At 44.5% G+C, this 27,571-nt stretch overlaps 1 protein-coding gene across 5 annotated transcripts in view; it reads right to left on the minus strand.

The window, feature by feature from the left end:
• NUP54 (nucleoporin 54) overlaps positions 1–27,571 on the minus strand; it is a 768,463-nt gene that overhangs the window by 60,598 nt on the left and 680,294 nt on the right. For all 5 annotated transcript variants that reach the window (XM_069626313.1, XM_069626314.1, XM_069626312.1 and 2 more), the window contains one exon: positions 12,794–12,887. In XM_069626313.1, the coding sequence (XP_069482414.1) occupies positions 12,794–12,887 (94 nt within the window). The remainder of the gene's footprint in view (positions 1–12,793; positions 12,888–27,571) is intronic.

A 27,571-nucleotide genomic window follows, 5' to 3' on the forward strand; every position in this document is an offset into this window, starting at 1 on the left:
CAAGGGCCATTATACCTCCTCCCCAAGCCCACTGGCATGCTCAATTATAGCCTTATTACCCGTCATACCATAAAGTACTATGTGGTGCCCTGCTGTCAACAGTAATCAGAGGTCTAGACAGCCAGTGGCCCACGACAGAAGTAATGGACTTGTGAACCTTAACCAATTGGTTCTACATCATTAACCTGGCTAGAGCAGAAGGTTTCAAGTTGGGGCTGGATGCTCGCGTATGTGCCTGGTAATCTGGTCTCTAAATCTATTAAGCGTCACTTAATGGCACACCTGGTCCTAGTATTTACCCCAATGGGTACAATTTTTCTCTGCTATCATTACATTATTTGTAAGGTGCAACCAAAATAGCCCAGAGGCATACGGGCGCCAAAGACATACCTAGCCTTAACTGGAGGGGATAACGCTGGTTATCTAAACAAATCTGATTTGAGTTTTTTTTAAACCCTCGAAGGACGGGCAGCTTCTGAATTGAAGAGGGATGGAATTCCAAAAAGTGGGAGCTACTACCCAGAGACCACTCTTTTTCCAACGCTAACCTAACTTTTGGTATCTGAAGCAATTTGACGTTTTGAGCGCATAGTTCTGGTTTCCACTTTATTTTTGAGCTTACCCGCCATATAGTCTTGCAATAGTCCTGCCAAAGATTTATAGATGAGTCGGAAGCCTAAAGTCTATCCTGGGGCCTCTATGGGAAGCCAGTGCAAGCTCCTCCGCACTTCTGACACATGTTCACATTGCTGCATCCACATAATGCCTCTGATGGTGCTATTCTGTACTACTTGTAGTTTGGCCATATCTCCATTGCCGAGGCCTACCAGGAGACTGCTACAGTAGTCAATCTTGGAAGAGATGAAGGCCCGCGCGACCGTTTCGCACCTATACTGCAAAAGGAATATCAAAATGTGAGAAAGGCAAATATTATAGGCTGAAGACGAGACCAGGTTATTCACCTGTGGTGTCATGCTTAATGTGATCAAAAATGACTCCTAGAGTTTTTATCCTGTCTTTAGTGGAGATATCATTATCAGCAATACGGAATGTTTTATAATCAATGTCAAGCTTATTCAATCTGGGCCTAGATTCCGTTTTTTCATGGTTCAGGGCCAAACCACTCATCCATCCAATCCTGTATCAAATCATAGATGTCTTTCACCACTTTGGAGTCTTCCTCGTAGTTACCCGATGGTGGAATGGGCTTTGAGTGTCGTCAGCATAATTTGAGAAAGTGTTTTTTTGCTCTAATAACTGGGAGAATGGAGTGGTGATAAATATTATACAAGACCAGAGACAAGGAGGCACCCTACGGAAATCTGAATTTAATCTGAGCTGGAGGAGCCTCGGCTTAATTACTACAGACCCTCATTGTTCTGTTGCCTAAGAAGGACTGCATCCATTACACAGCTAGATCAGTAAAATTGGCCACTTTTTGAAGTCTATTTAGTGGTGTGCAGTCATAATGTCGACATCAATAATGTCGACAGTCAAAATGTCGAAAAATTAATGTCGAAAATTTATAATGTCGACATACAAAAATGTCGACATAATATTTTTTCGACATTAATTTTTCGACTCATAAATAAATACATAAATACATTCTATATAAAATAAACAATTCAGACAGTAATTTAGTTTCATCTTTATGTTTATTAAATCTAAAAAATATGTCTAGGTAACATAAATATATAGGTAATACCAACGTATTGTATTAAATAAATAAACATAACAATGCTTCTTTTCAGATAAATAAATTATTAAATGCAACATCTTTTTATAATTCAGTTCAACATGTTATATACTAAACAACCACTAGATGGCCCTAGCGAGTTAAAAATGTATGTATACAATTATTAACTTATATTTGTTTTAACTTTCTACGTACGGTACGTAGTACAACGTAAACGTGAGCGCCATTTTTAAAGCTCACTATCGTCTCGTTTCTACCGCGGTCGCTTCCTCGTCCGTTCGTTCCTTGGATTGTTTTTTTTTTTGGGTATTTCATCATTTTTTTCTTGGTTTTTCATCAGATGGACTGGGTCTACTTGGATTCCATGGATTTTGCCGTAAGGATGTTGGATTGTGCGTTCCTGGATGTTTCCATTTTTTTCGGATACGGCCTTCCTGGAAGTCTTTTTTTCATGGAGCAGAGAGTTTACCTGGAACAGAATCTTGGATCTCGGATTAATGTGGATTTTGGATACTTTACGTGGATTTTGGATATTTTTTTTTACTCCAGCTGTGGATTTTATCATGGAATTTGCACCTTTTCATGGTTAATGCAATCTCCCTTTGCACCTGGATTTATGGTTTTTTTTGGGGATTTTTCACCTTTTTCAACACGGATTCTTGACGACCATCAACTGTAAGTGTTCTTTTTAACATTTTAAGTTAAATGCAATAGAATCTAAGTAAATGTCCTTGTTCTCTATTGTGAATGCCTGTACTAGTTGCTCTAATTTATTATCATAGTCTCTGTATTTTTTAGTTTTCGGTGCTTGATTTGCCAAAGAAATTGTTTGTGAAATTCTAAATTCCTGGTGTTGTTCTTCTAATTTTAAGTCTCTTAAGAAATGCCATAAACTTGGATTAAGGGTGTTGAAATTTTTATTTATGCGGCTATGCCAGCCTTCCAACGCGTTATTTGTTCTTGGTTGTTTTTCCATGGTAGACTGGTAGCAGTTCCACAATTCAATTGCGTATTTTGGTCTGCGTCTGTTGCCACTCCTAGTTAATTGCCCTATCCAGGTATTTTCGAAGTAGTCCAGTAAATTTGTTAATTCATCCTCATGATTTTTATAGTACAGACTTTCAATTAAATGTTCGTAATAAATAATAACATGATTTACCGGTACAAAAGCCAATGCAAAAAGTTTCTTAACGTTAATCTGAAAGTAACTGTCCTCCGTATATTTTGATCCCAAACCTAATTTCTGTATTTTTCTCCAAACACTTTGTGTGAAATGAAAAAAACAGCCTTTTATTCTAGTTTCTTTGTACACGCTAGAAAAACCCTTGATTTGTGCTGTTTCATAATCCATGATTATTGTCTCTGGTTGCGAATCTGGTGTAGTTTCCTTAATTTTATTGTATATTATTTTGTATGCGTCCTCTGTTTTTTTTGGCATCAAAAAGTAAATAAGTGGTAATATTTTGTCATTGATTGTTCCATGTACTGTATAAAATTGAAAAAACGGGTGAGGGCATACCTTAAAAGTGGCGTCACTCTGCCAATTTTTGCTTTGACTTAGATGTTGAAAGTTTTGTGCGGTAGCGAACACCAAGATTTTGTCATTGTTTACTCCAATTGAGCCACAGTAAAAATTTTCTCCTCGTGTTGTGACCTTAAAAATATCCGGAATAGTTATATTTTCAAAGGATGTAGGTGGAGGGGGTAGGTTTTCATTAGTATGTTTGGCTCGGTTAATAGTGCGCTGCATTAATTTTTCAGCTGGTAATTGCGCTGTTACATGCGTTGGTAATTGGCCACAAACTTCTCGGAGTACAGATCCACTAGTTTCCCCCTCATGTTCTATTGCTTTTCTTTTTAGTTCCGTTAATGTTTTCCTGATTATTATATTTGTCTGATCAGGCATATGATTGTGTTCAGCATTTCCTTTTACTTCTGTTCCCACTGTTACTGCGCGGGCTGTACATTTATTTTTCGCATATTCTGTGCAGCGCCAGTAAATTCTCTCTTTTCGCTGAAGCTCTTTATAGAATATGTATCCATTCCAAATTAACTGCCTTCCTCCCTTTTGGCTTTCTATAAATTCTACGTTGTTTTCCATTTTATCACCTGAAACGACACATAAAATTAATTTTTTTGTGGTATTTTATACTATTTGTGTTAGTGTACACGTTATTTTTTATTATGGTAGTGCGTCTTACCTTTTCTCCTGTTATAAGTACGAAAGAAGTGTTATCAATTGCCCGAAGTAACCTCTCAAGAGATGTTCTGTCAGGTAATGACGGTTTTCCACAGCCGTTACTGGTTTCCTGCTATCAAAAACAAGGTGCTTTACTCAGGAATGTTATCTAGCGTGTTAACCATTTCGTAACCTATCTTTATCTAGTGTAACAGACAAGTGGGTGATTACGGACGAAGGGAAGGGGAGGGGGGTGCTGGGATGGTTCGTGATGTAGGGTGAGGTTGGGGGGTTATTGTCTATGATAATCGACCATTTTTTTTGTCGACATTTTTTTTTCGAAAAATTGACTTCCTCCATTCTATGTATAGGATGTCGACATTATTGTTTGACATTTTTTTTTCGACTTTTTTGCGTGTCGACATTTTTTTTTCGACATTTTGACTATAAACCCTATTTAGTATCGGAGAATAGTCGACCAAATCAAAAGCGGCCGAAAAGTCTAGGTCCATCAGCAAAATCCTTTTACCTTCATTGATATTGGTCAACATGTTGGACTTGAGGTCTGTGCTGAAACCGCATCTAAAAACCGACTGCCCATCATGGAGAATAGGGTGATTTTGTATGTGGGTCAATACTTGTTTCTACGCCACTCTGTCCAATATTTTAAGCAAAAAGGTTACAAAACACTAGCCTAGACACTCATTCTAGATCTGATTCTCAGGTGAGACAAGCCGTATTAAGACACATTTTCACTACTGTTCCTTCTCACAACCCACCTCCAATTCCTGGTACTGCTCGCTAGTCTATGCACAGCATGTAATTCTAAGCAGATTAACAAACATCAGAAGACATGCATTACTCACCGTAATAGCATTTCTGATGATTGTATCTGCTTAGATTCACATGCGCCCACCCTGCCTCCCCGCTTGGGTGGAAGGAACATAGACGTTTTACTACTTTCTCTCTTTTTGTACTCACTCACAATAGCCTGGGCTCCCTCATGGCAGAAAAAATACAATTGGCTGTACCTCTATGCATGAGAGATTTTGGGTACATACACGTCACGATAGGGATAGTGTTACAGACATGCCTATTCCGACGTCCCCTTTCGTTCCCCGAAAAACAAGATGCAATACTCCGCGGTTACCACTGGATGTCAGACCATATGCACAGCATGTGATTCTAAGCAGATTAGCAAGCATCAGAAACCGCGTTACGAAAAAGAAAAGTGTTCACAAAATGATATGACAGGATGTTCAGGCCAATGGCCTCTCTTCCCCACGTTTTCAGTACGGGGCAAAGCGGCAGACTCTAGCTTCACACACACTTTGGCTTCTCCAGCACGGGGAAGTAGTTCAGAACAAATACCAGGGCCTTCTGCGACAAAGTCTCTTTCCTGTTGAAAGTCTCTTATTAGTAGACTGCCATGAAGTGCAAAATAATATTTAAAGTTTGCTTCGCTTTCTGGCTTATGCGATTGAAACAAGATATCCTTCCCCAACCTTCTAACTTCCAGATTCACTTTGCTTAATTCTGGTACTTGTATTTAAGATCAGTTCCTTTTACTTTAAATTCAGTTCTGTATCAAACAAGCCTTATTGGGGATTCTATTCACTTTTCCTCTGCTAATGATTTCCCTGTTTTGGCTTTTAGTTTTGTTTGTTTTTCAGTGTTCACATCACTTCCCTTCACTTCAGAGACTTCGCTTTCATTTTACAGAGACTTCCGATATCATGTTCACTCACACGGGGCCACTCTGTTACTTGGGCTCTTATTATCTTTCAGGAACCACTTTCCCAGGTGATTCACGGTTCACCCCGGATCCCCCTCAGATCCTCATAACACAAGGTTCAATTAGTTTCCCTCTGCCCGGCTCAGACCAATTTCAGTTCAACTCAAACTTGCTTTAATCAAAAGCTCTGCACTGATCTCCCTCTGTCGGGCTCGGACCAACTTTATTTTGTCATCAACTTTCACTTTCCTTTTTGGGATCGGGCCACTTGCCAACTTTACTTGGTGCGTTCCTTCACACGCTCTGCTTCGCATCTGCTCGCCCGGGTCTCTCTCACTCTCACTTTTGATCAGACTCACCGGGCAGCTTTGCGAGGTCAGCGGCTCTGTCATTTGGAATGGGGATGAGGTCAGGGCCGCACCACCTGCCCCTCTACATCCTTGGGGTCAGTACTGGTCCCAAGCGAACAAGCAATTATCTGGACCTCAACAGCAAGGTCCAGGCTGCCTGATCCAACACGTTGGAGGCATGGCTCCTGTTACACATTGCATTCCTTCCTTCTCACTGGGCCAGTGTCGCCGAATGCTGTCCACCTCTGGATTCACCCGACAGTTCCCAGCCTCTTGGTTTCTCAGCTCCAGACAATCTTTCCAGCTTGCTTTTGGTATTTGGGATTTGAAGCGGGATCCTCTGCCGGTCCCAGCTTTGCAGTCTCCCAACTGCATATGACCTTTCACACTCAGCAGCCTCCCTTTGTACACCTATGTGATGTTAATGGGCAGCAGGTGTGTGATTAGGGTTGGGCATGCCTGACCTTGCCTGACTTCACTAAGGGGAAAGCCTGCTGTCAGAGTATTGTAGTCCGTCTGTGTCTTAGTGGGTTTTTCATTGGTAATCCTCACCCCATCCAGGTTGCCTCTTCTCAGTAATATCGAAAATTGGGTGGGTGAGGGCTTTGGGGAATTATGCGTGTTTGAAAATACTCCAAAAAGACAAAGTGGTTGTATGGTTGTGGATAACGGGTGAGAGGTGGATACCGCACATCACCTAGGGTATTCCCACAAGAATGACCCTGGACTCCCCTACCCAGGTAATCCTCCAGCACTGGTCCACCCCCAGGATCTGGATCCAAAGGCGATGGCCGTGCCCTGGCCACCCGAAAAGAGGATTCTCTGGTTCTTAATGGGAGAATACCCCCAAGGCTTCCCACAGCTTCCACTGGAGTCAAGCACTCTGAAGACCCTCAGGCCTATTTCTGGCCGAAGGGAAGTGTCTTAAACTGATTGTGCCATCCCTGGATGACGAACCACAGAAACTTGCGGTGCTTCCGATGGATGGGGAAGTAGGAGTCCTCCAGGTCCAGAGACGCCAGGAAGTCGCTTCCTCCAGTTGGCCGAGCACATGCTACAACATGACCATCCTGAACTTCGGGTACTTGTTGAGGCGTCGCAGGTCCAGGATCAGCCTCCAACCTCCTATCTTCTTACGGACCAGAAAGTATCTGGAGTACACCCTGGAGGTGCTGGGGAACGGGTTAAATCACCCCCTTTTTTAACATGGCTTGGACCTCCTTTAGCAGCTGTGCACATGCTGTTCTTGTCAAGCTACAGGGGGAATACGAGGGCACCTGTGTTGGAAATCCAAGGTGTGCCCCCGCCTGAGAGCCTTGCTGGTGGTGATGTTCTTCCACGCGCTGACGAACCTCGCCAGCACCCCTGTGGGTCGCCTGCTCGTGCACCCACAGGGGTGCACGAGCGGGGGACCGAGTCCACGGCCGGTTCAGGCTTGTTTAGGTGCCGGGGCCCTGCTCTGCAGCCGGCAATGTCCACCTCCTGCGTCGTGGTGCAGGAAGGCTGCCGATAAGGGGTGGTGTAGCCCTTGGAGGACCTGCCAGGTTACAATGACCAACAATGCTGCAGGGTCCCCAGCAAATGGGCAACTTCTGTGTCAGTCTTGATGATCTGGAGGGACTCGTTGACCGTCTTGCCAAACAGGCATGTGTAACACATTCGACTGAACGTCCAGCCTGAACTTGGTGGCCTTCACCCTTCCCTGCCAATGGAGACACTCCGTTGCCCATCTGACGGAATTCGGTGGCCGCGAGATCCACCGCCACTCTGATGGCATGGTCCGAGGCTACCGTCCCCTCTGGAACAGTTCAAGAGCTTCTGCCTTCTTGTCGTCAGGTAGGAAGTCAAGAATAGGGCACAGCTTATACCAGAGCTCCCGTTCTAGCGTGACAAAATGGCCAATGCATTAGCGGCCTTAATGGTGCTGGCAGCCGTAAAGATAATCATCTTTGCCATAGCGTTCAGTTTCTTCCCCTCCTGGTCTGGGGGTCTCATGGATGAGGACGATAGATTCGCCAAGCGTTTTCTGGACGCGTCTGAGACCACAGTCAGGTGACTCTGTATTTCTTCTCAAGCCTGTCCCGGTTGGGTGGAGTGGTGCTCGGATTCTTCAACAGAGCTAGGCCTTCATCCCATACATCGTCCAACAAAGGAATAGACATGATGGTCCTGCGCCTGGACTCGTGATGTTGATAAAGGAAACCTTCCTTCTTTGCCTCAGGCACCAGCTGAAAATGTTTGGAGGCCCTGGACATCATCAAATTGAAGGAGCTGACCTCATCCGTTGGAGAAGCCTTGTGCGGGTAATCCGTGCCTAGTGGCTCTCCATCCGCAGCATGAAGTGATCGGCTTCGTCGGTGTTCATCTCCGAAGCTGCAGTATCCGTGGCAGGGTTCCCTGTAGGGGTCAACACCTGAGGTGGAGCAGGTGGTGGAAGTAGTGTCGGTTGGTGCCTTGTACCCGCAGGGTCCTTTGACTTATGTCTGCACCTAGAAGAACTGCTGTAAAGCCCCCTTGGAGGACTTCCAGGCAGAGCAGGGCCCAGTGTGGGCAGCAGCCTTTGCTGAATTGCAGCATGTGCAGCATGATCAGAATGTCCAATTAAACGTCTCTGGGTTGAAGTTTATAAGGAATGAGGGGGAATGCTCTGTGCTGGTAAGTCTCTTCTGGAGAGGTAGGCGATATGGTTCACCCGCAGCGATAGACCTTCCAACAAGTTTCCCTGGCCACCGTGGTCTGAATAGTAGCGCTTGGGCATATCGTCACCCTCATTGGAGCTAGTATAAAACGTGCCCCGGCACACTTGGTTCAGCTCCTTGTTCTGCCTGAGACTTCTGGGAGGAAGAGGCTGTCCCCTTTCCGGGGGTCTTCCCTGAAGCAGTTACCTCACACCGTGCCGGTTAGGTCATCCGCGGAGTGGCTGTTGTGACTGCGGGCACCACCTTCTTGGTCTGCCCTCCTTTCAAAGAAGTATTGGTCGTCGACGAGGCCGTAGACTGGGTCGCAACAGCAGTCACCAGCGATGTGGCAGTTGATGACGCGGTTGAGGATGGTGTTGTATTGGCTGGTTGAGACATCGATTGAGGCAGAGAAGGGCCCACCTGGAATCTCTGTCGCCTTGTCTGCTGGGAAGTGGAGTTTTGAAGGGGTCAAGGACTTTCTCCGAGTGTGCGATCCTCACCGGCAGGCTCATCGTGGATGTGGTCGGTGATGGCAACCTTGCGTTTCCCGAGCCGGGATCCACTGTGGCGGCGAACCCAGTGGAATCCATGTAGTGCGGCTTTGCCTTCTTTTGGACACGTGCGGGTTGGGCACTCTCAAAGGACCTCAACTTCTTATCTGAGCGAGTTCCATCATTGGACCAGCCGGTACTGGGAGAAGTCTGCTCATGCCCAAAGGCGGAGGCCTTACCTGATTTTAACAAGATCGCCAGCATGCAGTAGCGATCCTTTAAGTTCTACGAAACAACCATGGCAGACCTTGCATCCCTTGTCAACGTCTGGATGCAGGCTGTAAAGACATTTGTGGTGGCGATTCTCCACGAAAACCTTCAATGTCCACATTTCGGGCAAAATTTGAAGAGGCATCTCCTCTCTTCGGTCATGGCGAAAAAAGGCGCAAAGTAGGCACAAGCCTGGGCGTTATCTGATCCAATCACAGATGCTCGATCAAGTATGGTCTTCACTGACAGTGGATCCCCACTGCCGGTAGACGAACTCCGGTCAGACGATAACTTCAAAAATCGGTCAAAACTCTCAAATGTTACAAATTCAAAATATTAGGAAAAAAGCTTGGAGAGCACTAAGAGGACTCCCAACATTGAAATGTGCGGTAAAAATCTGAATATGGCCGCCAGGGGTGGAACTTAGGGAAAGGACTGTTTGAGAAACCAGAGTGCGTCTCCCTAGCTGGTTCCCGGGGATCTACTATCTCGGAGGCCAGGACACTGCCATCGCTACTGGATCCAGTTCCTGGGGTTGGACCAGTGAGGGAGGATCACCTGGATTGGGGGGGGTCCTCAGGGAGATGGACACCGACGGGTGAGACAGGGTATCCACTTGCTTTGACACCTTTTTCCCCTCCTCACACATTGGACATTCTAAACCACTGCCCTGTTCCCCCTTTTCCAACATGAAAACTCGCACAACACAAAGGACAAACACAAGAGCGGTTTACCCGACATGTCCCAATACAAGGGTCAGGCAAAGTCAAATAATTTATCGGAATTGCACACACCCGACGGCCCTTTCCCTCCCCCACATGGGATAAAAGGTGGAGCCAGAGAGCACAGGACGAGCACGGCAGACAGCCCAATGAGACGGCTAATCAGGCACCGCAGTTCAAGCGAAGGAGAAAGGCGGCAGGAATTGAGAGGGTGGCGAGGAGAGAAGTGACCTTGCCCTTTTAGTCCTAGACTTGTGGCACCTTAATGGATGCAAGCCTAAGACCACGAACAATAGCACAAGCGCCTTGCAGCAGATGTCAACAGTTCATGTGGCAAGCCTACGCCGATAAGCAGGAACGAGGGAAGCTCCCGCGACAGTGGTACTGGCCTTGCCTTCAATGAAGAAGATCAGCCAAGCGGTTCATCACAGCCGGTGTGTTTAAAGCAAAAACGATAAGAACCTGGCTGCGTTGAGTGAGAATCGCAAAGGGGCAAAATTGAACCAAGTTGAATTAACTGTGTAAAGAACTTTAACAAGTATTGAAGGGAAGACCAGCTGCAGAGGAAAACCGGCACCACGTGGGTGCCAACTCGAAAGATTCTGGTTGAGCCCCATATGAGAGAAGCTACAGATGATAGAAGGCGATAGGAGGTTCAGCAAAATAGGTCAAAGTGGTCATACTGAGGGTCAAGCAAAATCCCTGTACAATCTAAAGACTGAGCTACAAACTAATTGAAAGAAAGCAAAGGGAATCCCGCAGTGAGAAGAAACAAGGGAAGCGAATCCCAAGAGGGGCAAAGTCTATAGTTCCAAGAAACAGCGCGTTTCGAACTGTACGATACAATAAGGGTCAGCGCCCAGAAGAGGGGGACCCAGGGGTGAACACATCACCCAATAAACATCAGAAACAAACTTTTCGTTTTTTAAAGGAACTTTTGTTCTGTTATTTGATCCAGTCAGGTGCTCGAAGGCAAGAGACTCAAGTGAAACGAGATTTGGCCATCAACGGCCCTGGTAGCTGAAAGCCCGAGACTGTACTGTGCTCTGAGCTCCCATCTTACCCTGTGTCCAAAATGTGGCAAAGGGAGACCCAAGCTATTACATTCTGACATATTATTTGAGAACACTTCTTTCTTTTCTTGAGAACTATGCCACACCCCTTTTTCTATTAGTTGCGAGGTTTGGCAGTAGGTTTCTTAGTATAGGCCCTTTTATTTTGACAACGCCACTAGGACTGCCTTATTTTTCATTTGATGGTTGACGCTTGCTCCCATCGTAGATTTAGGTTTAGAATAGGTGCTTTTCCCACCTGTATACAGCATTAATTTTTCAATTAACACCCTTGAACTGTGATCAATTGTGTCCGTCTTACTAGTTGCCACCATGAGTTCCTCACAACTGTCATTGGATGGAGGCAGTATGAGCCAGAGCACAGTGATTGATTTAGAGGAGAAACACAGTTTTCAAGGGAAAGTGAAACTTTCTTTTACAGAGGATTCCCAGTCTGACGGGGAATATTCATGAGCATGCAAATCCATGCCAGACCACATGCTGGAGAATGTCATTTTTAGCTTTCGGGTGAAATAATAACTGCTCTCTTTATTGCGATGACCATTGAAGTGAAATGGTTTTAGCTGCCTTTTTCATTTCTAACCTTTCAGTTTTGTGTTTTGGTGGAGTGACTAACCGCCAGGAGAGTACTTAATACGGCCTGTTTGCACCTTTTCAAACGAACCCAGTTTCTGTCATAAAGGGATGTGAGCGAGGGAAAAGCAGCTTTAGCATATAAAGAAACTTTAACAAGTGGTAGTATGACTGTTGAATTGTGCAAACTTTACACAGCCCACCAGTGTGCTGTATTGCTTATGAGATAATATTAATAAGCATAGGCAAATGTAGTAGACTGGATTTGGTACTGAAAAGAAACTGCAATGGACGGAAAGTGGTTTTAAAACAGGGAAAATAATGTGGAGGAGGAATGGTAAGCACTCACTCGACTTCTCGGCAATCCAAGCTGCAAGATTAGTTGCATACTATGCTGTACTGTCTATGACATTGGTAAACGCATTTTAATTCTGTAGTTTGGTAATAAATACACATTTTTAAAAAAGAATTCCAAAAAGATGCCAGCGGTGGTATTCCAGCCCAGCTCATAGGGAAATGTCATATCCATTTGCGCTTTTAATAATGTGGGGTTGAAGACCTCAAAAAGGCAGTTTCTTCAAAGGCATATCAGAAACAAAAGAAAATCAGGCAGGCGACACGATAAGACAACAAGTCTGGCATCTGTGGAAATGGTGTATCCTATGTCGGCAGCAGTTCCAACTGGAGATTACAGGTACTGTAAAGTAGACCTTTTTGGTGTGGTTTGCTCAGGGAGTTTGGAGGGAAAACAAATAAGCCTTAAAATGGCCATAAGTCTGGTGTGGGTGTGTGAAAAGCAAAACATCAACAGGCTGTCTCGCTCCTTGCACATCATCGCACCCTATGTATCTGCTTTTTAATGCAAATAGTTTTGCTTTACTGGCACCAAAACTGACAACAAGCAACAATACAATTGGAGCCTGTTAAACACTGCATTTGCTTTCAATAGAAATCCCCTTAAAATAAAATCCTACTAGTATTTTTCTAATGTGAGTTGAAAAGGTCATATGTTCCAACACTCACATCTAATCTGGTCTGATGCTGCTTCGTCATCTGGTCTTGAACCTTCAGTCTCCTCAAAAGTTCCCGGAAACCAACCATTGGCACAGGAAGCAGCCTAATGAAAAAGGAGCAAGAACACACAAAATGAAAAGCCATCGCTTAAATGCGCACAAACACAACAGGCCACTTAGCGTTATGTTGCCTTGTATTTGTAAAGCTCTAAACTCCCATTGGTGGGATTATTTATCCATGTTATCCATTAGAAATTGGTTATGCCAACAGCGTGTACTGTGTATGGACCCAGCACTAGAGAACGAGCATTAGATGTCAAGCAGAAATACTGGCCATGTTATGCTACTAGTAGAAAGAAAGAAAAGTCATTCGTTTTTCACTTTTTTAAAAAAAGTTTTCATTGATTTTATGGACAATAGAAAGCAGAAACAAAATCCATAACCAAATTGGGTACATTTGATCGGGGGACCATAAATCGCCTAGCTGTGTTAGTGGACACAACTGAGGAGTAATGTAATATAAAAACTACAGACCAAAACAGAAAGAGCGGACGTCTCTGAAACCAAAGCATCTCCATATTTAGCGCCCCTCTTCCCAACCATATTTTCTGCATTTTGTCTGGCCACCCCATGCATTGTAGACTTTTCTTTCCAGGGATACACACATGTCAACCTCGGAAACCCACCTGTTTGCTTGAAAGCGTTCCGCTGCCCCCCCACATAGTTGCGATGACACTTTATCAAACCCAAAGTGGTGGATAGGAACATTTTTTCATAGACGTTGAACAAGGATTCTCCCCATATTTCTAATAACAGCAACTTTGGGTCTTCCGGAACTGCTGTATCCAAAACCGTGTCTAACTTCTCTAGGCATTTTGTCAAAAAATGGCGATCCAGGGCACATTTCCACAGGATATGAAAAAAGGTACCCTCTGAACTCCCACATCTTAAACAATTAGGATGTTCAGTGTGACCCCATTTAAATAACTCAGTACGGGAGTAGTACACGATGGTGCACCATAAACTGTACCAACCTTAGCCTCGCAGATATTCCCACCTTCCTAGGGATCATCAATGCCTCTACCCACTACTCGGGATCCAGTGTGCCCATGTCCACCTCTCAATGTTTTGAGGCTGGACAGTTCCTTGGTTCCAAAAGCAGTCAAGACCTGAAATAAGTTCTATGCAGTGGTAGTGTTCCGTTTCGAGCAGCCCGAAGGGGAGTTGTAGATCGGCAAACCGAGTGAGCCTGCCCTTTTACCACATCTCCCAGATTTAAAAAAAATTTGTTCTGCTTCCACACTGCGAGAATCCCAATCTTATTAACTTCAGGCATTGTTCCATAGGCCTTGGGCTAGCAATTATCTGCTCTCCCACCCTATATGTTGGCATGCATCTATCCACACCTGTGTGGTGTGGAGAGTCATAGTAGGGAGTGCCGGTCTCGACCGCCTACTATACAGAGTATGAATTGGCAAGAGTCTCTCCATCCATGTCTGTTCGGCGTTGATGTGTGGCAGTTGCAGTTCCCCATGCAACCAGTCATTCACTGTCGCCAGCTGACTCGCCCAGTGGTACCACTGCACACAGGGCAAACCTATACCACCCTCCCATACCGAGCATTGTAATGTGGCCAGGGCGATACGTGGCTGTCCACCGCCTCTCAACAAATTCCAGAGGGCTGAGTCCATCATATCAAATTCTGAATTGGAAATCAGGAGTGGGGCATTCTGGAGTACAACGATCTAGGTAGGGTTAACATCTTAAATAGGCCAGCCTTCCCCAGCAGATTCAGAGGGAGAGATTTCCAGTGTTCCACATCCTGGAGTAACCTGCCTGTAACAGGATTGAGATTTCTGGTAGTGAACTCGGTGTGAATTAACCCTATCTGTATGCCTAGATATTTAAAGCTGACCCTTGATGTCTGGTATGGGTATCCGTGGGGAACAGCCATGTCCTCTCCCTGTATCAGAAAAAATGTGGATGTTTGACAATTTACCTTGAGTCGACTAAATTCCTCGTAGTCCTAGAGTATGTGGTCACTATTTGACAAGATTGCAGTGCGTTCCCCATTTATAATCAGGAGATCATCCATATATAGCGAGATTCTCCTCCCAACCCGATGGGCAACAGAATCCCTACTAGTTCAGATCAAATCTCAAACGTATCGCTAGGTGCTCTATCGCCAATGTGAATAACAAAGGGGCGAGGGACACCCCTCCCTGCTCCCGCGGCCCAAAGGAAAAGTCTTCTGTGGTCGAAGTGTTAGAGACAGTGAATCCACCCCAGAAATGTCTCCCCGAAACCCATTAGTTTCATGATTTTTCACAGACAGCCCCAGCCGGCGGAGTCGATAGCCTTCGCAAAATCTACTGATAGAAGGGCAAGAGGGTCTTGAAAGTGACATGATTTTTATCACCCCTACCTCCAGAGCCTTCCCTCCACCCCTAAGGGAGAATCCATGACCCCCACACCCCAGTAGCGTCTGTGGGAGGAGTAGGGAGTAGGAAAAAGCATGCAATCCAACTATGGGAGATCCAGGGTATTTGGTATAGCAGCAGGAAGGTTATCCCTGGTAACAGAGTCCTCTAAACACGGACCCAACCTGGATTGCTTGTATAGGTAGAGCTAAACAATCATATTACTTTCAGAATTGCGCTTCATTAGATTTTTTTAAACTTTATTTATTACACATAATGGTGATAACATTCACTGACACTATATTCTCTGAAGGACGTACACTTGGTTATATTTGTACAGTGTACAAGCTGACATCCCCAGGTACGACCCTGTTAGGTAAGATTTTCATAGAACTGGTTATTCTCTCTCACCTGGGTCAACCCCAGAACTTTTGTTTTTTTTTTAAATTTTATTGTAAAACTACAGTTTTATACATATTTTATGACAAAACTTTTGTTACATTTCCAATTTTTTCCCACCCTTCATCCTGGTTCTTGTTTTGCTTTTGGTTACAATTTGCCAACTCTCTAGTCTATTTCCGAGGCTCCTGATTTAGCAACAGCATGTCCATATAATCTATTACTGCGCAGACTAGTTGTATGTTTTCGCCTGATAACAGGTTTTTCCACCATCTTTCGATGTCATTGCTCAACGAAGTGAACTTTGCCAGATGTATTTTACGCTGAGCGATTGTTCCTGTACACACTGTAATAAGATGTTTAATGGTTTCAATCCCATTGTTACAAAATCTGCAGAAACTGTCCTTTATTATTATATCTTTTTGTCTCCACAATGTTTTTGTTCTTAGTACGTTTAATTTAAATCTCAAAAACTGCATACAATAGTGCTTTGAAGGGCATCGTGTCAGAAATCGCGCTGGCGTGTTTACTTTGTTTTCAATTGGCCCTAGACTTGCCATTAATTTGTATGAATCTCGTATTTCTTTGTTAATTATCCAGGACCATCGTTCAAACTTTTTTTTCGCAATTTGAGGTGTATTTTGCAGTTCTGTTTCTTTGATGTCAGCTGTTGCCAAGATTTCCATTAGTTTAGAGTTCCATTCAGTTATTAGATTCGTCTGAATTCCAGTTTTCTTCTTGAAGATCTCGTATGCTGGAATTGGAGGATTTAGGTTAATTTTCCTTCATGTTATAAGCGATTTCCATATAACTTTCGAGTGTAACGAGTTCAGTGATAGTTTGTGCCTTACTGCGGCAGCTGGGACATGTCTGGGTAGATTCAACACTCTACGCCAGAAAATGCTTTCCAGCAAGTGCCATGTTGTTTCTGAGATATTCCACCCAGCTTCCGCACCAAAGGTTATTGTTGGTACCACTTTTTGTGTATAAAACAGTATGACCGGAGCCAGTGAGAATGTACCATGTTCTTTCTCTAGTTTTGCTCCTTGTAGCGCCAGCTTTTTCATACGTTTTTTAGATCTTCCATCCATGGTCTTTTGCTGATGGAATTATTGAAGTGTATACCTAAATATTTTATGGAAGTTACCCTTTCTATCTTTTCACCATTTATTGACCACGAAAAGTCTCGATCTTTCTTGTTTCCTTTAGAGCCTATTGCTAGTATCTTTGTTTTGGCCATGTTTATTTCGAGGTCGTTCATGGTCAAATATCTATGCAGTTTATTTAGCAGTCGTTGGAGGCCGACTTGTGTACGATCTAATATTACCAAGTCGTCGGCATATGTTATGCAGGAAATTGGTATATTATTCAGTTTTGGAGGAAATGAGTTGACGTCTCTCAAATAAGTTGGCAGATCTGCTATAAACAATTTAAATAGCTCTGATGAGGGCACCCTTGTTTTACTCCCTTCTCGGTTTGGATGGTTTCTGATAGTTCTCCATTATTGCTGAGTCGCACACGTATTGATGTATTAGTGTGGAGTGCTATGATGGGTTCAAGTAGATTAACCGGGCATCCCCAAGAAGTACGTTTTTGCCATAGCCTACCACGATTTATTCCGTCAAAGGCCTGTTTCATGTCGATAAAGGCTAGAAACATCCGTTGACCCGCTTTGATGGTTTCCATTTTTAGTATACTTAAAATGCAGAGATTTATATCGACTCCGACGCCAGCGGTGAATCCCGTTTGTCTTGGGTCTGCGATCATTTCTTCATTTGCCCATTTCGCAAGTTTCTTCCTCAAGAACGATCCACAGACTGTACATATGGTGTCTAAAAGGGCGATTGGACGATAGTTGTTTGGATCGTCCTGATCGCCCTTTTTATAGATCGGCACCACTATGGCTTTTAGCCAAGACTCGGGTATTTGCTTAGTTGAGGCTAGTCGAGTAAAGAGGATTTTGATAAAGACTGACCATTCAGCAACATTTTGTTTTAACATTATGTTTGTGATCAAGTCTGGGCCCGGTGCTCGTGAATTTTTTAATTGGGTTATTGCGTGGGCAATCTCATGTGCTTCTGTTTTTATGTCCCAGTCCATCATTCCAGTGTTGAGTTCTATTGGTGGTTCCCAGTGGGGTCTTTTATATACATTTACGAAATGTTCGACCCAAATGTTTCCTGCTAGGCCATTTACAACTGTTGGCTGGCATTTCAAGTTTCCAGCATTTATTATTGACCATGTGTCTCTGGAATTTTTCTTTATCATGTGTTTCATTATGTTTTCCGCACGATCTTGCTCAATGATTGCCTTCTGCGATTTTACCCAATTCCTATATCGTTGGCGCCGTGTTTTTACCCTTTCTCGAGCGTCATCCGCTTTGTGATTTTTTTTCAACTGTCTCACATCGCTTCTTAGTGCTTTTTTAGCTTCTTGAAGCACTTTGCTGAAGTTGTGTTTGTGTGCTTTACTGGCTGTGCATAAATGGTTTTTTACGAGATTTGATAGCAATGGGACATATTCACATGTTTTTTGATCCTCGTTTCCACAGAATTTTTCAGTAACTTGCCGTATTTGCGGGCCGTTTATTCTCAGTCTGTTTCCAGTCGAGTTTACTGTTACCAGGGCTGTTGTACTTGGCTCACTATTGTTCCAAAAAACCCGCCAATTTAGACGTATCATCTTGTGATCACTGTTTCTTGTTCTGATCACTTCCATATCGATTAGTTTCCCATACATCTCTCCAGACATATTCTAGAGTTTTGGCTGCACCTCTATAGATACCTCTCCAAGTACATTTTGCCGGGATGTCTCCTTTGATGTTTCTGTTAATCATGCGCAAATTTCAATTTGCCATCATGACTTGCCAGGCATTCGCTCTTCTACATAGCTGGTTTTTTGGGATTCTTAGATTTGTTTCTGAGATTGGATCCCATTTAAACCATGCACAGTTTAAGTCTCCACAACAGGTGATCCGTGCGTTCCTGTAATTTAAAATGACATTATCTATGAGCCCCATCACTGACTATGAATTTGTCAGTTGTGATCTTGGCTGGATTCCAGTAACAGTTAATTATTAACATGTGTTCACATTGCCCTTTGTTTGGCAGATTGTATTTTATTAGTGTTCCTTGCACAAAGGGGTTTGGATTTTGTGATTGTACTGGTGTCCAGCCTTCATTAATTCCGATCATCGTTAAAAGTCTCGAGAAGGGGCGGCCAGTTCTATTTTTGCCAGCAGGATTAAGGAATGTGCTGAAGCCATCTTTTGATGGTTTTTTACGTAACAAGGTTTCTTGTAAGCAAATGAGTAATGTTTTTTCGTACGGGACAGGGAATTCTTTAAACAAGTGTGCGAAGCCACGCATGTTCCATGATAAGAGGTTGCCTTGTCCTTGTCTTCTCAGTCATTGCTAATTTGACCGTCTTTGTGTTCCTTGCTTTGTTTGAATATTGGCCAGTGAGTAACGCAGTGCATTGATATTGGATTCTGTTGAGGGGGTGGCCAGCTCGTCATGTTGGGCTCTTTCGTGTTCAGAGCTTTCTGGAGGTTCCACCATCAAGTCGAAGCCATATGCCAGAAGTTCGTCTAAGGCATGCAAGATTGTGGATCGCACCGCGTTTGAGGTAATATGCAATAGCACCTGATCGGTGGTGTTTTCAGAAGCATATTCCACTATTGTGATGTCGTCCATATGGATGGTCCGTAAAGAAGGTATACATTTGAATAGCTTCAGCACATTCGTCCGATTTAAATTCATCTCGTGTTAGTCTGTGTGGATGTTTCGAAGGCGAAGCTTTGTGGTTTGTGTGACGTTTCCCTTTTTCTGATACTGTTGTGTTTTTGATCTGTAGTGAACAGTTTGTTTCCTTTGATTTGTTGTTAGTTTTGGATTTAATTTTGTTGCAGCTTGTGCTCTGTTCCCTTCTTTCTCTGAATTTAAGTTTATCGTCGTTTGAGACTTACGATTGCTTTCGTTTGGCCTTCAATTTGGAACACTTTGAGAAGTTTCGTCTTGCCATTCGCTTTCAAACACTGCCTCATCTTCATTTCCATCGCTATTATGCGAGTAGGTTGACAGGTTACAAAGCTCTATTGACGAAGTTGAGATAGTTTGCGCTGAGCTTGTTCCCGAGGTGTCTCCCCGCATTCGTTTCCTGCTTGGTTTCTTATTTTCGATGTTTTTGGCAATGACTTGATTGTCTGACGTTATTGATTTTTGATTTGCCTTCTCCGTTCGTGTAAACATTGCTGGTCGAGTTGGTAATGGCAGGTTCCTTATGAATTTTTTTGCATTTGCTGTTTTTTCCCACTTATTTCTAGCCAAGGCAGTTACGGAGAAGAGTGGGGCTTTAGGGGCATCGTTTGTTGTACTTTCTTTAGATTGTTTTTTTTGAGCTTTTGTTGTTTCTTCGCTTCCACCTGTGAAGATTTTAAAGGCTGTTTGCTTGGCAACTTCTCCAGGGTTGGTTTGAGAGAGAGCTGGGAATGTTTCTGCCATCAATTCCTCCCGGCATCGCGATGGTATGACTGTCATTTGTGTCTGTGTTTTTCCCGCCTTCTCTTGTTCTTGTGTCTTCTGACAAGTGTTTGCTTCTCAGTTTGTTCTTGTGTGTTACCCTGATTTGCTCTTGTTTCCTCTGCCTCTTTTTCTTCTCTTTGTTCGTTTGCCGACTGTTTATCCCATTCTGAAATGAATCTAGAGTCGGCCTCTCGCGACCAGGTGCACATGCATTTTGTTGTGACTTATCATTTTTGACTCTTGTTTCCTGGATCTTTCAGTATCCTTCTTGTAGGGTTGCTGAAATAGGATGTTGTCCCTAGTATCTCATCCATTTCACCGCTTCTAGCAATCCTGTGGACAAGTTGTCATTATCGCAGTGATATCTTGCTGCTAGGTCACCAAGGCGCATTTGCCAATTTGCAGATACGTCTGCTTCTTTCTCCATTCGGCTCTGGAGAAAAGATGTGAATGCGGTAAATTTTTCCGTCCTTTCCATTAAATTGGTTAACATTGCCCCTTGGTCTTTAATGGTTTCATTAAGGTTTTCGTATAATTTTACGAAGGGGATCATAGCTAGGGATGACGCTGCTAGTACATTGTTGTATATTTGCATAGCAGCTGCTGCCGAAAGGCTTGATTTCGTAGCTGCTTCACTTGAGTCCCTCCTCGACGTTTGTAGGTTCGGTGATTCTCCATTCATATGCGCCATGGAAGTGTTCAGTTCAATAGGTTGTCGTTTTGGTTTTTCCAGCACTGGTGTCCTCGCGTGCCATCTTGGTGTACTCACTTTATTTCCTTGTTTCTCGCTATTTTCTTTGGTGTTTGAGCACTGTTGTGTTTTATGTGATATTCCGTTTGGTTTAGAGAGATCCTTATTTGTTGTGTTTTCTGTTCCCAGAGGGCTCAGCCTTTGGGAACTTGTTTTCCCTAGGCGTGCTGCAAGTTGGGAAATTGCTTCCACTGTTGCCTCGTCCAGAATTGCTGATACCTGTTCGGATCCATTTATCAAGCTACTTTTCAGGTAAGTTTTCCCTTGTATGGGGGTGGCATTTACAGTTGGTGCTGGTTTACCACTAAGGCAATCAGTAGTTTTTTCAAGTACCATTTGAATATCGTGGTTGGTGCCTTCTGGATTTAGGTCTGGGATGTCAAATGATTGTACTATTTGCTTTGTGTTCATTACTTGTGTGCTTTCAGAGATCTCCATTATTGACTCTGGGTGTAATGCTCCTAATAAGTCTACATCAGTGATTTCGAAGGGAGTAACAAACTCTTCTATGCACTCTGTGCTTAGAACTTTATCTACCCCACTAATGTCTTGCGGGATCTGCACCAGATCAGACAAAGATAATTGTGCCTTGGATTTGTTCCCTCTATCCTGTGGTATTTCTTTTGGTGTATTAAATTCAATAACACTCTCCGAGTGCGAATTTTGTTCTTGCATTCTTTGCTGTTTTGTGTTGCGGTCTCTTTCGTTCATTTCGCTCTGTTGTGAATGTACATTGGGTGGGGTAGCTTCACTGTTTCCCCAGTCACCCAGCGGAGCGAAATCTACTTGAGAGGGCAACAGTGATTGGTGAATACATCACTGATCGCTGTAGCGTCTATTTCCATATCTATAGCCATCTCCCCATCTACTCGAATCGTGGCCTTTTGAAGTTCTGCACCTGCCTTTGCTAGCGACAATGGGTTTGTTTGTCGTCGCTGTTGTATAGTCTTTGTCCTTGTCTGTGGACCTTGTTCAGTCGTCATCCTTGTTGCCTTGAAACGTGCTTTACTATTTCACTGCACTCCAGTTATTGAATAGAAAAATGCTATGGTGTTTAGACAGTGGCACGGAAATAGGTATTTCAAATATGTATTATCGGTAGGCTCATGCTGCCAAACACCGATTTTCCTCTGAGTACTTCTATGTCTTTACTCTCAATCGGTTGCACGTTAGCACAATGGTACACTTACTTGTGATTTCTGTGTCCGTGCGAGTGCGTGAAGGCGTCGGAGTCTATGATTTCCGCTCGCAAATCCCAATGCCTGTCAGAGCCAAACAGCAGCAAAACAGTTCTTGTAAAAGCTGCACCGCCCTTTACTCCGCGGCCGGGCTTAACGCCGCAAGGGTGGATGAGGCTGCAATTTCAGCTGGGCAACAGGTCACGTGACTGCACACGTGGTAGCTGATGGGCTCCGCCTCCTCCAGGAAGCGAGCGCGGATTAACGTGGCAAGAGTCTTCAAAGACTCGCAGTGCCAGAAGTTGGTGGAGTTGAAAAACGAATGTTCTTTGAAAGTAGCAGTTTCCTCAGTGAAACAAATGCGCTGCTCGGGCGGATGAGGCTGCAATTTCAGCTGGGCAATAGGTCACGTGACTGCACACGTGGTAGCTGATGGGCTCCGCCTCCTCCAGGAAGCGAGCGCAGATTAACGTGGCAAGAGTCTTCCAAGACTCGCAGTGCCAGAAGTTGGTGGAGTTGAAAAACAAATGTTCTTTTAAAGTAGCAGCTTTCTCAGTGAAACAAATGTTTTACTAGTGGACATTTGTCCTTAATACCTCCGAGTGGGAACCTTGACGCTCACAGAATCTTTTACTCTTTTTATGGACCTCTTTTAGGCAAGATTGTATGCAGTACCCTTTGGTTGCCGTACAACAACCCTAACCTCCTGGCAATAGGAACCCAACTTTTGGTATACGTCCGTACTACACAGGTTGGTAGCATGTTGAGTAGCCAGGCTTATCTCGAGAGGGGTCAAAGTGAGCAGTAGGGGAGTTACACAGAGATTCACAGTGACAAGTATTCAAATAAACTCTTACACACAAACCTTAACAGTCAGTTTGACCTTCTACAGAAGGGGCAATATAATAGTAACACACAAATACACTCCAAAATACACACTTAGTTTCTCTAAATCAGCAAGTACCCATTTGGGATGGCAAACAGACACTTCCTACATCCTCAGGTGACTTAAATAGCTAGGACACTGTGGACATTAATATATCACTGTTGCATTTAGGGCAATAGGAGAATCACAAAGAAAAAGGTTATTAGAATAAAACAAGAGATCTCACAAATATTCTGAAGCAGGCAAGGACTTTTGGTAACCCACAATGCAAAGTAAGTTAACCCCTTCCTGGAAGGAAGACAACACAGTCAGATGGAAGAAGTCTCACTCAGGGAGCCAGGCCAAAGCCAATTGGACAAAAGTCTAGGTGAGCTGCTGAAGCAATTCTTGCAGGTAGGTAAGTCTTGCACAATGTTTTAGAAGTCTTTGTAGAAAAGAAGAAATCAAAGTATGGCCACACGCTGATTAGGCTTGTGAGGTAAAGAAGCTGTTAGCAGCTCTACAGAAGCAACCAAGACAAGCCTCCACGGAGAACAAGTGAGGTTACACAACAAGAGGTAAGTTCTCTTAGACTGTACAGTACCTTCGGTTAAAATAAATGGTTCCAGCTGGCTTCTGTTCATGTGCAGCTCTGCAGATCCTGCGTTCCTGGGCCTCAGTCGTGGGGACAAGGAGGACTGCAATGAGACGGTCGGCGACAGAAAAGGACCAGCTTCTATTCAGTAGCACTTCGCGGTTTCAGCTACTCGTGTCTCAGCAAATAGTACCACTGCAGACTCTAGGCTGTTGAGATGGGCTTTCCTTGCATCTGCGGTCCAGCATTCTGTTGTGGTGGCTCAGGCTCGGTCAGTCCTACTTCCTGGGAGTCCGAAGGATCTTCCCGGAGCTCCTCTCCCTTGCTCTTGCCTTCCAGCAGCAACTGCAGTGGAAATTCAACTAGCTTCGAGAGTATGCCCAGGTGGCTTACTTTGTAGTTGATTGGTCCCACCAACTCAAGGGGAGAAGTCGTCCTTGCAGGGCTTCTCTAGTCGAGACGAATTCGGAGATTCAGCATAGCAGCAGGGCTTCACCAGGGAAACCAACGGTCCAGGAGTTGCAGCAGGCGTCTCTGCCAAGTTCTTCTTCGGATTCATTTGTCCAGTGGTCAACTCTGCCTTCCAATCCAAAAAGCCTCGCCTTTTATGCAGGTTTCTCCCATTCAGTCCGGCCTAGCTGCCAGTCAAACAGCAGGGTGGCTGTCCTTGCCGCAGAGGCAGCGGGCCAATCACCTTTGGATGCATTCCTGTAACCAAGGGGATTAAGCACAGGGAGCTTCAGGCACCTACCTCACTTCCTGCCCCCACCAGGCATACTGGAGCCAGAGGCGGGCCTCACCCGTGAATCTCGCCGAAGACAAAACAAACAAAGGGACCAAACCTGGGTTGGCGCGCAGAGTACCTCTCAAGAAGGACCATTCCACAAAGAAATGGCGAAAAAAAGATGACCAGGGCCATTTTGACAAAACTGGCACCCTTGGGTGCTTTACTGCAGCTGCAAACGCAGCCTGCGGTAATAGCAAACCACAGCCACCAGCTATTAATCGAGGAAAGTGTAACATAAAAATGTTACATGAGAAGCTGGACAAAGGGGATACTAAGTAACCCCTCCAGCACCCTATTGTAAGATAGTGTGTGCTGGGTCTAGAAAGTCAATGTCACTTCACTGCTCTTTGAAACAGTAGTTTATCCAAGAGAAGGTATTTAAACCTTTGGGAAATCTGAAAGACTTCCCTGTGCCACTGTACTGAAGGTGCTGTGTGGAACAACGTAAAAGATGATGCCTATGGAGTTTGTCAGACTCCACAACCAAAAAAAAACAGTGCTCAAATTATAGCAAAAATACATGAGATAGTGGGGGAAAAGGGTCTCACTTTCTCCAGGTAAAAAATTAAAGTCCTTAAAATCCAGCAAAGGTGCTGGGGGTCTCTAAGGTAGAGAGGAATTACCACATTTCTGAGAATTCTCCCCAACAGCGTCATTTTTAATATTCTCCATAGTGGCTTTTTAAGGTTATTCTCTTTAACAACTTATTGGCAATAAGTGCCTGTTGTTGCTGGGTTGCCCTAAGGGCTCCCCTAACTCTCTCTGGCGAACCTTTAGCAAACTACCGTTCCCAAGGGTAGAAAGGATCTTTGGATCCCTTTTGACATTTTATTCTGTGAAGCCAGCACACTCCACCTTATGTGGAGTGCCTGGGAAATGACATGCATTACTCATCGTAATAGAATTTCTGATGATTGCATCTGCTTAGATTCACATGCTGTGCATATGGACCGACATCCAGTGGTAACCACAGAGTATTGCATCTTGTCTTTCGGGTACCGAAAGGGGACGTCAGCCTAAGCGTGTCTGCAACACTATCCCTATTGTGACATGTAGTGTACCCACAATCCATCACGCGCTGAGTTCCCTCCAATTGTATTTTTTCTGCCATGAGGGAGCCCAAGGCTATTGTGAGCGAGTACAAAAAGGGAGAAAGTAGTAAGACGTCTATGTTCCTTCCACTCAAGCGGGGAGGCAGGGTGGGCACATGTGAATCTAAGCAGATACAATCATCAGAAATGCTATTATGGTGAGTAATGCATGTCTTCTGATGCTTGTTAATCTGCTTAGAATCACATGCTGTGCATAGACTAGCGAGCAGTACCCTGAGTTGGAGGTGGGTTGTGAGAAGGAACAGTAGTGAAAAGATGTCTTAATACTGCTTGTCCCACTGGAGAATCAGATCTAGAATGAGTGTGTAGGCAATATTGTTTTGAAAAGGTGTGTACAGAACTCCAGGTTCGCGCTCCTCAAGGGGAACATTTGCAATTAATGCTATGGAAGCCCCAGTGCCCCGAGTAGAGTGTGCTTTACGCTTGAAGGGCAGGGCTCTCTTAGCAAGAGTAACAGTGTGATGCATTTGACAATCCACCTTGAGATAGCCGATTTAGAGACAGGGTCCCCTTCTCTACCAGCTGCCACTGAAACGAAAAACTGGTTTGTCTTCCTCAGTGGTTTCATTCTTTCCAGGTAAAACATGACTGCTCTGCGCACATCTAGTGTGTGTAGGCTTTTTTCGGCCATGCTAGTGGGATTCTGGAAGAAAGTGGGTAGTTCAATTGATTGGTTCACATAGAACCTCGAAATGAATTTAGGCACAAACCGGGGATGAGCGAGCAGAACCACCTTATCCCTGTGTACTGTAACAAAAGGGTCTAGAACTGAAAGGGCCTGTAGTTCGCTAACCCTTCTAATAGAAGTGATAGCCACTAGCTAGGCCATCTTATAAAGGTATTTTAGACTTGCTTTATGCATTGGTTCAAAGGGAGACCCCATGAGTCTGGTCAAAACCACATTTAGATCCCATCCGGGAGCTGGGTTAGAAAGGGGGGGGGGGGTGAATTCTCTTAACCCCTTCCATAAAAGCCTTAATAACAGGTTTTTCCACCACCACGCTTTGTTGTGACACAGTGTAGGCTGATAGAGCAGCTAGATGAACCTTTAGGGAATTAAAACCCAAACCTGAGTCTAATAAATGAGTTAGGTACAACACAATGTGTGTAGGCGAGCAGTCAATGGGATTGACGCCCTTGGTTTTACACCAGTTGACAAAGCGTTTCCACTTACTGGAATAGCAATAACGCATGTTAGGTCTTCTAGGCTCCCTGAGTATGTACATGCATCTCTGAGGGAGTTGAAGGTGTCCAAACTGTATGACCACAGGAGCCAGGCCTCTAAGTTCAGAGTTTGCGGGCATGGGTGTAGTGTCTCCCCTCCGCCCTGAGACAACATGTTGTATGGGCAGGGAAGTTTCACTAAGGGACATTTCTATAAGATGAGCGAACCAGGGTTGGCGGGGCCACCAGAATCATGGTGACTGGTTCCTGGTGCATCTTGTGCACTATCTTATTGAGTAGGGGAGTCGGGGAGGGGGGAAAGTGTAGACAAATTTCCCTGACCATGTTATCCAGAGTCCATTCTCCTTGGAGCGGTTCTGGGGTACCTGGAGGCGTATTCTTGGCATTGGGCGTTCTCCCGAGTTGCAAACGGGTCGATCTCTGGGTATCCCCATTCTGCAAAGACGTTGGAGACGATGTCTTTGTGTAGACACCAAATCGTATTCTACGGGCAGTGGGAAATCTCTGCTCAGCACGTCCACTAGAAGATTGAGTTCTCCTGGAACATGTTGGGACAGCGGGAACATCTTGTGTTTGAGAGGCCACATCCGAATGTTCTGGGTCAGCTTCAATAGCCCTGGAGAGCGTGCGCCGCTCTGCTTTTTTAGGAAATACATGGCTGTGGTGCTGTCTGTCAGGACCAGGACTGTCTTCCCCTGTAGCTGCATTTGAAAGGCTTTCAGTGCTTTGAACACCGTAGCAGCTCTAACAGATTTATATGGTGGGATGCTACTTGTGGGGACCACACTCCATGCGCTGTCTGCTGAATCAGTTGAGCCCCTCCAACTCCGCGAGAGATGCGTCTGTCGTGAGAGTGGCTTCTAATGCGGCGGTGGTGAAGGTCTTCCCCTTCAAGAGGTTTTCCCTCGACCACCACTGCAGAGAGAGAGAACGAGGGCTGGCAAGACAACTACCAGATAGTCCCATTGTCCGC

Source organism: Ambystoma mexicanum, chromosome 6p (genome assembly GCF_040938575.1).
Source record: "Ambystoma mexicanum isolate Mex_15411 chromosome 6p, UKY_AmexF1_1, whole genome shotgun sequence".
Lineage (NCBI taxonomy): Eukaryota > Metazoa > Chordata > Amphibia > Caudata > Ambystomatidae > Ambystoma > Ambystoma mexicanum.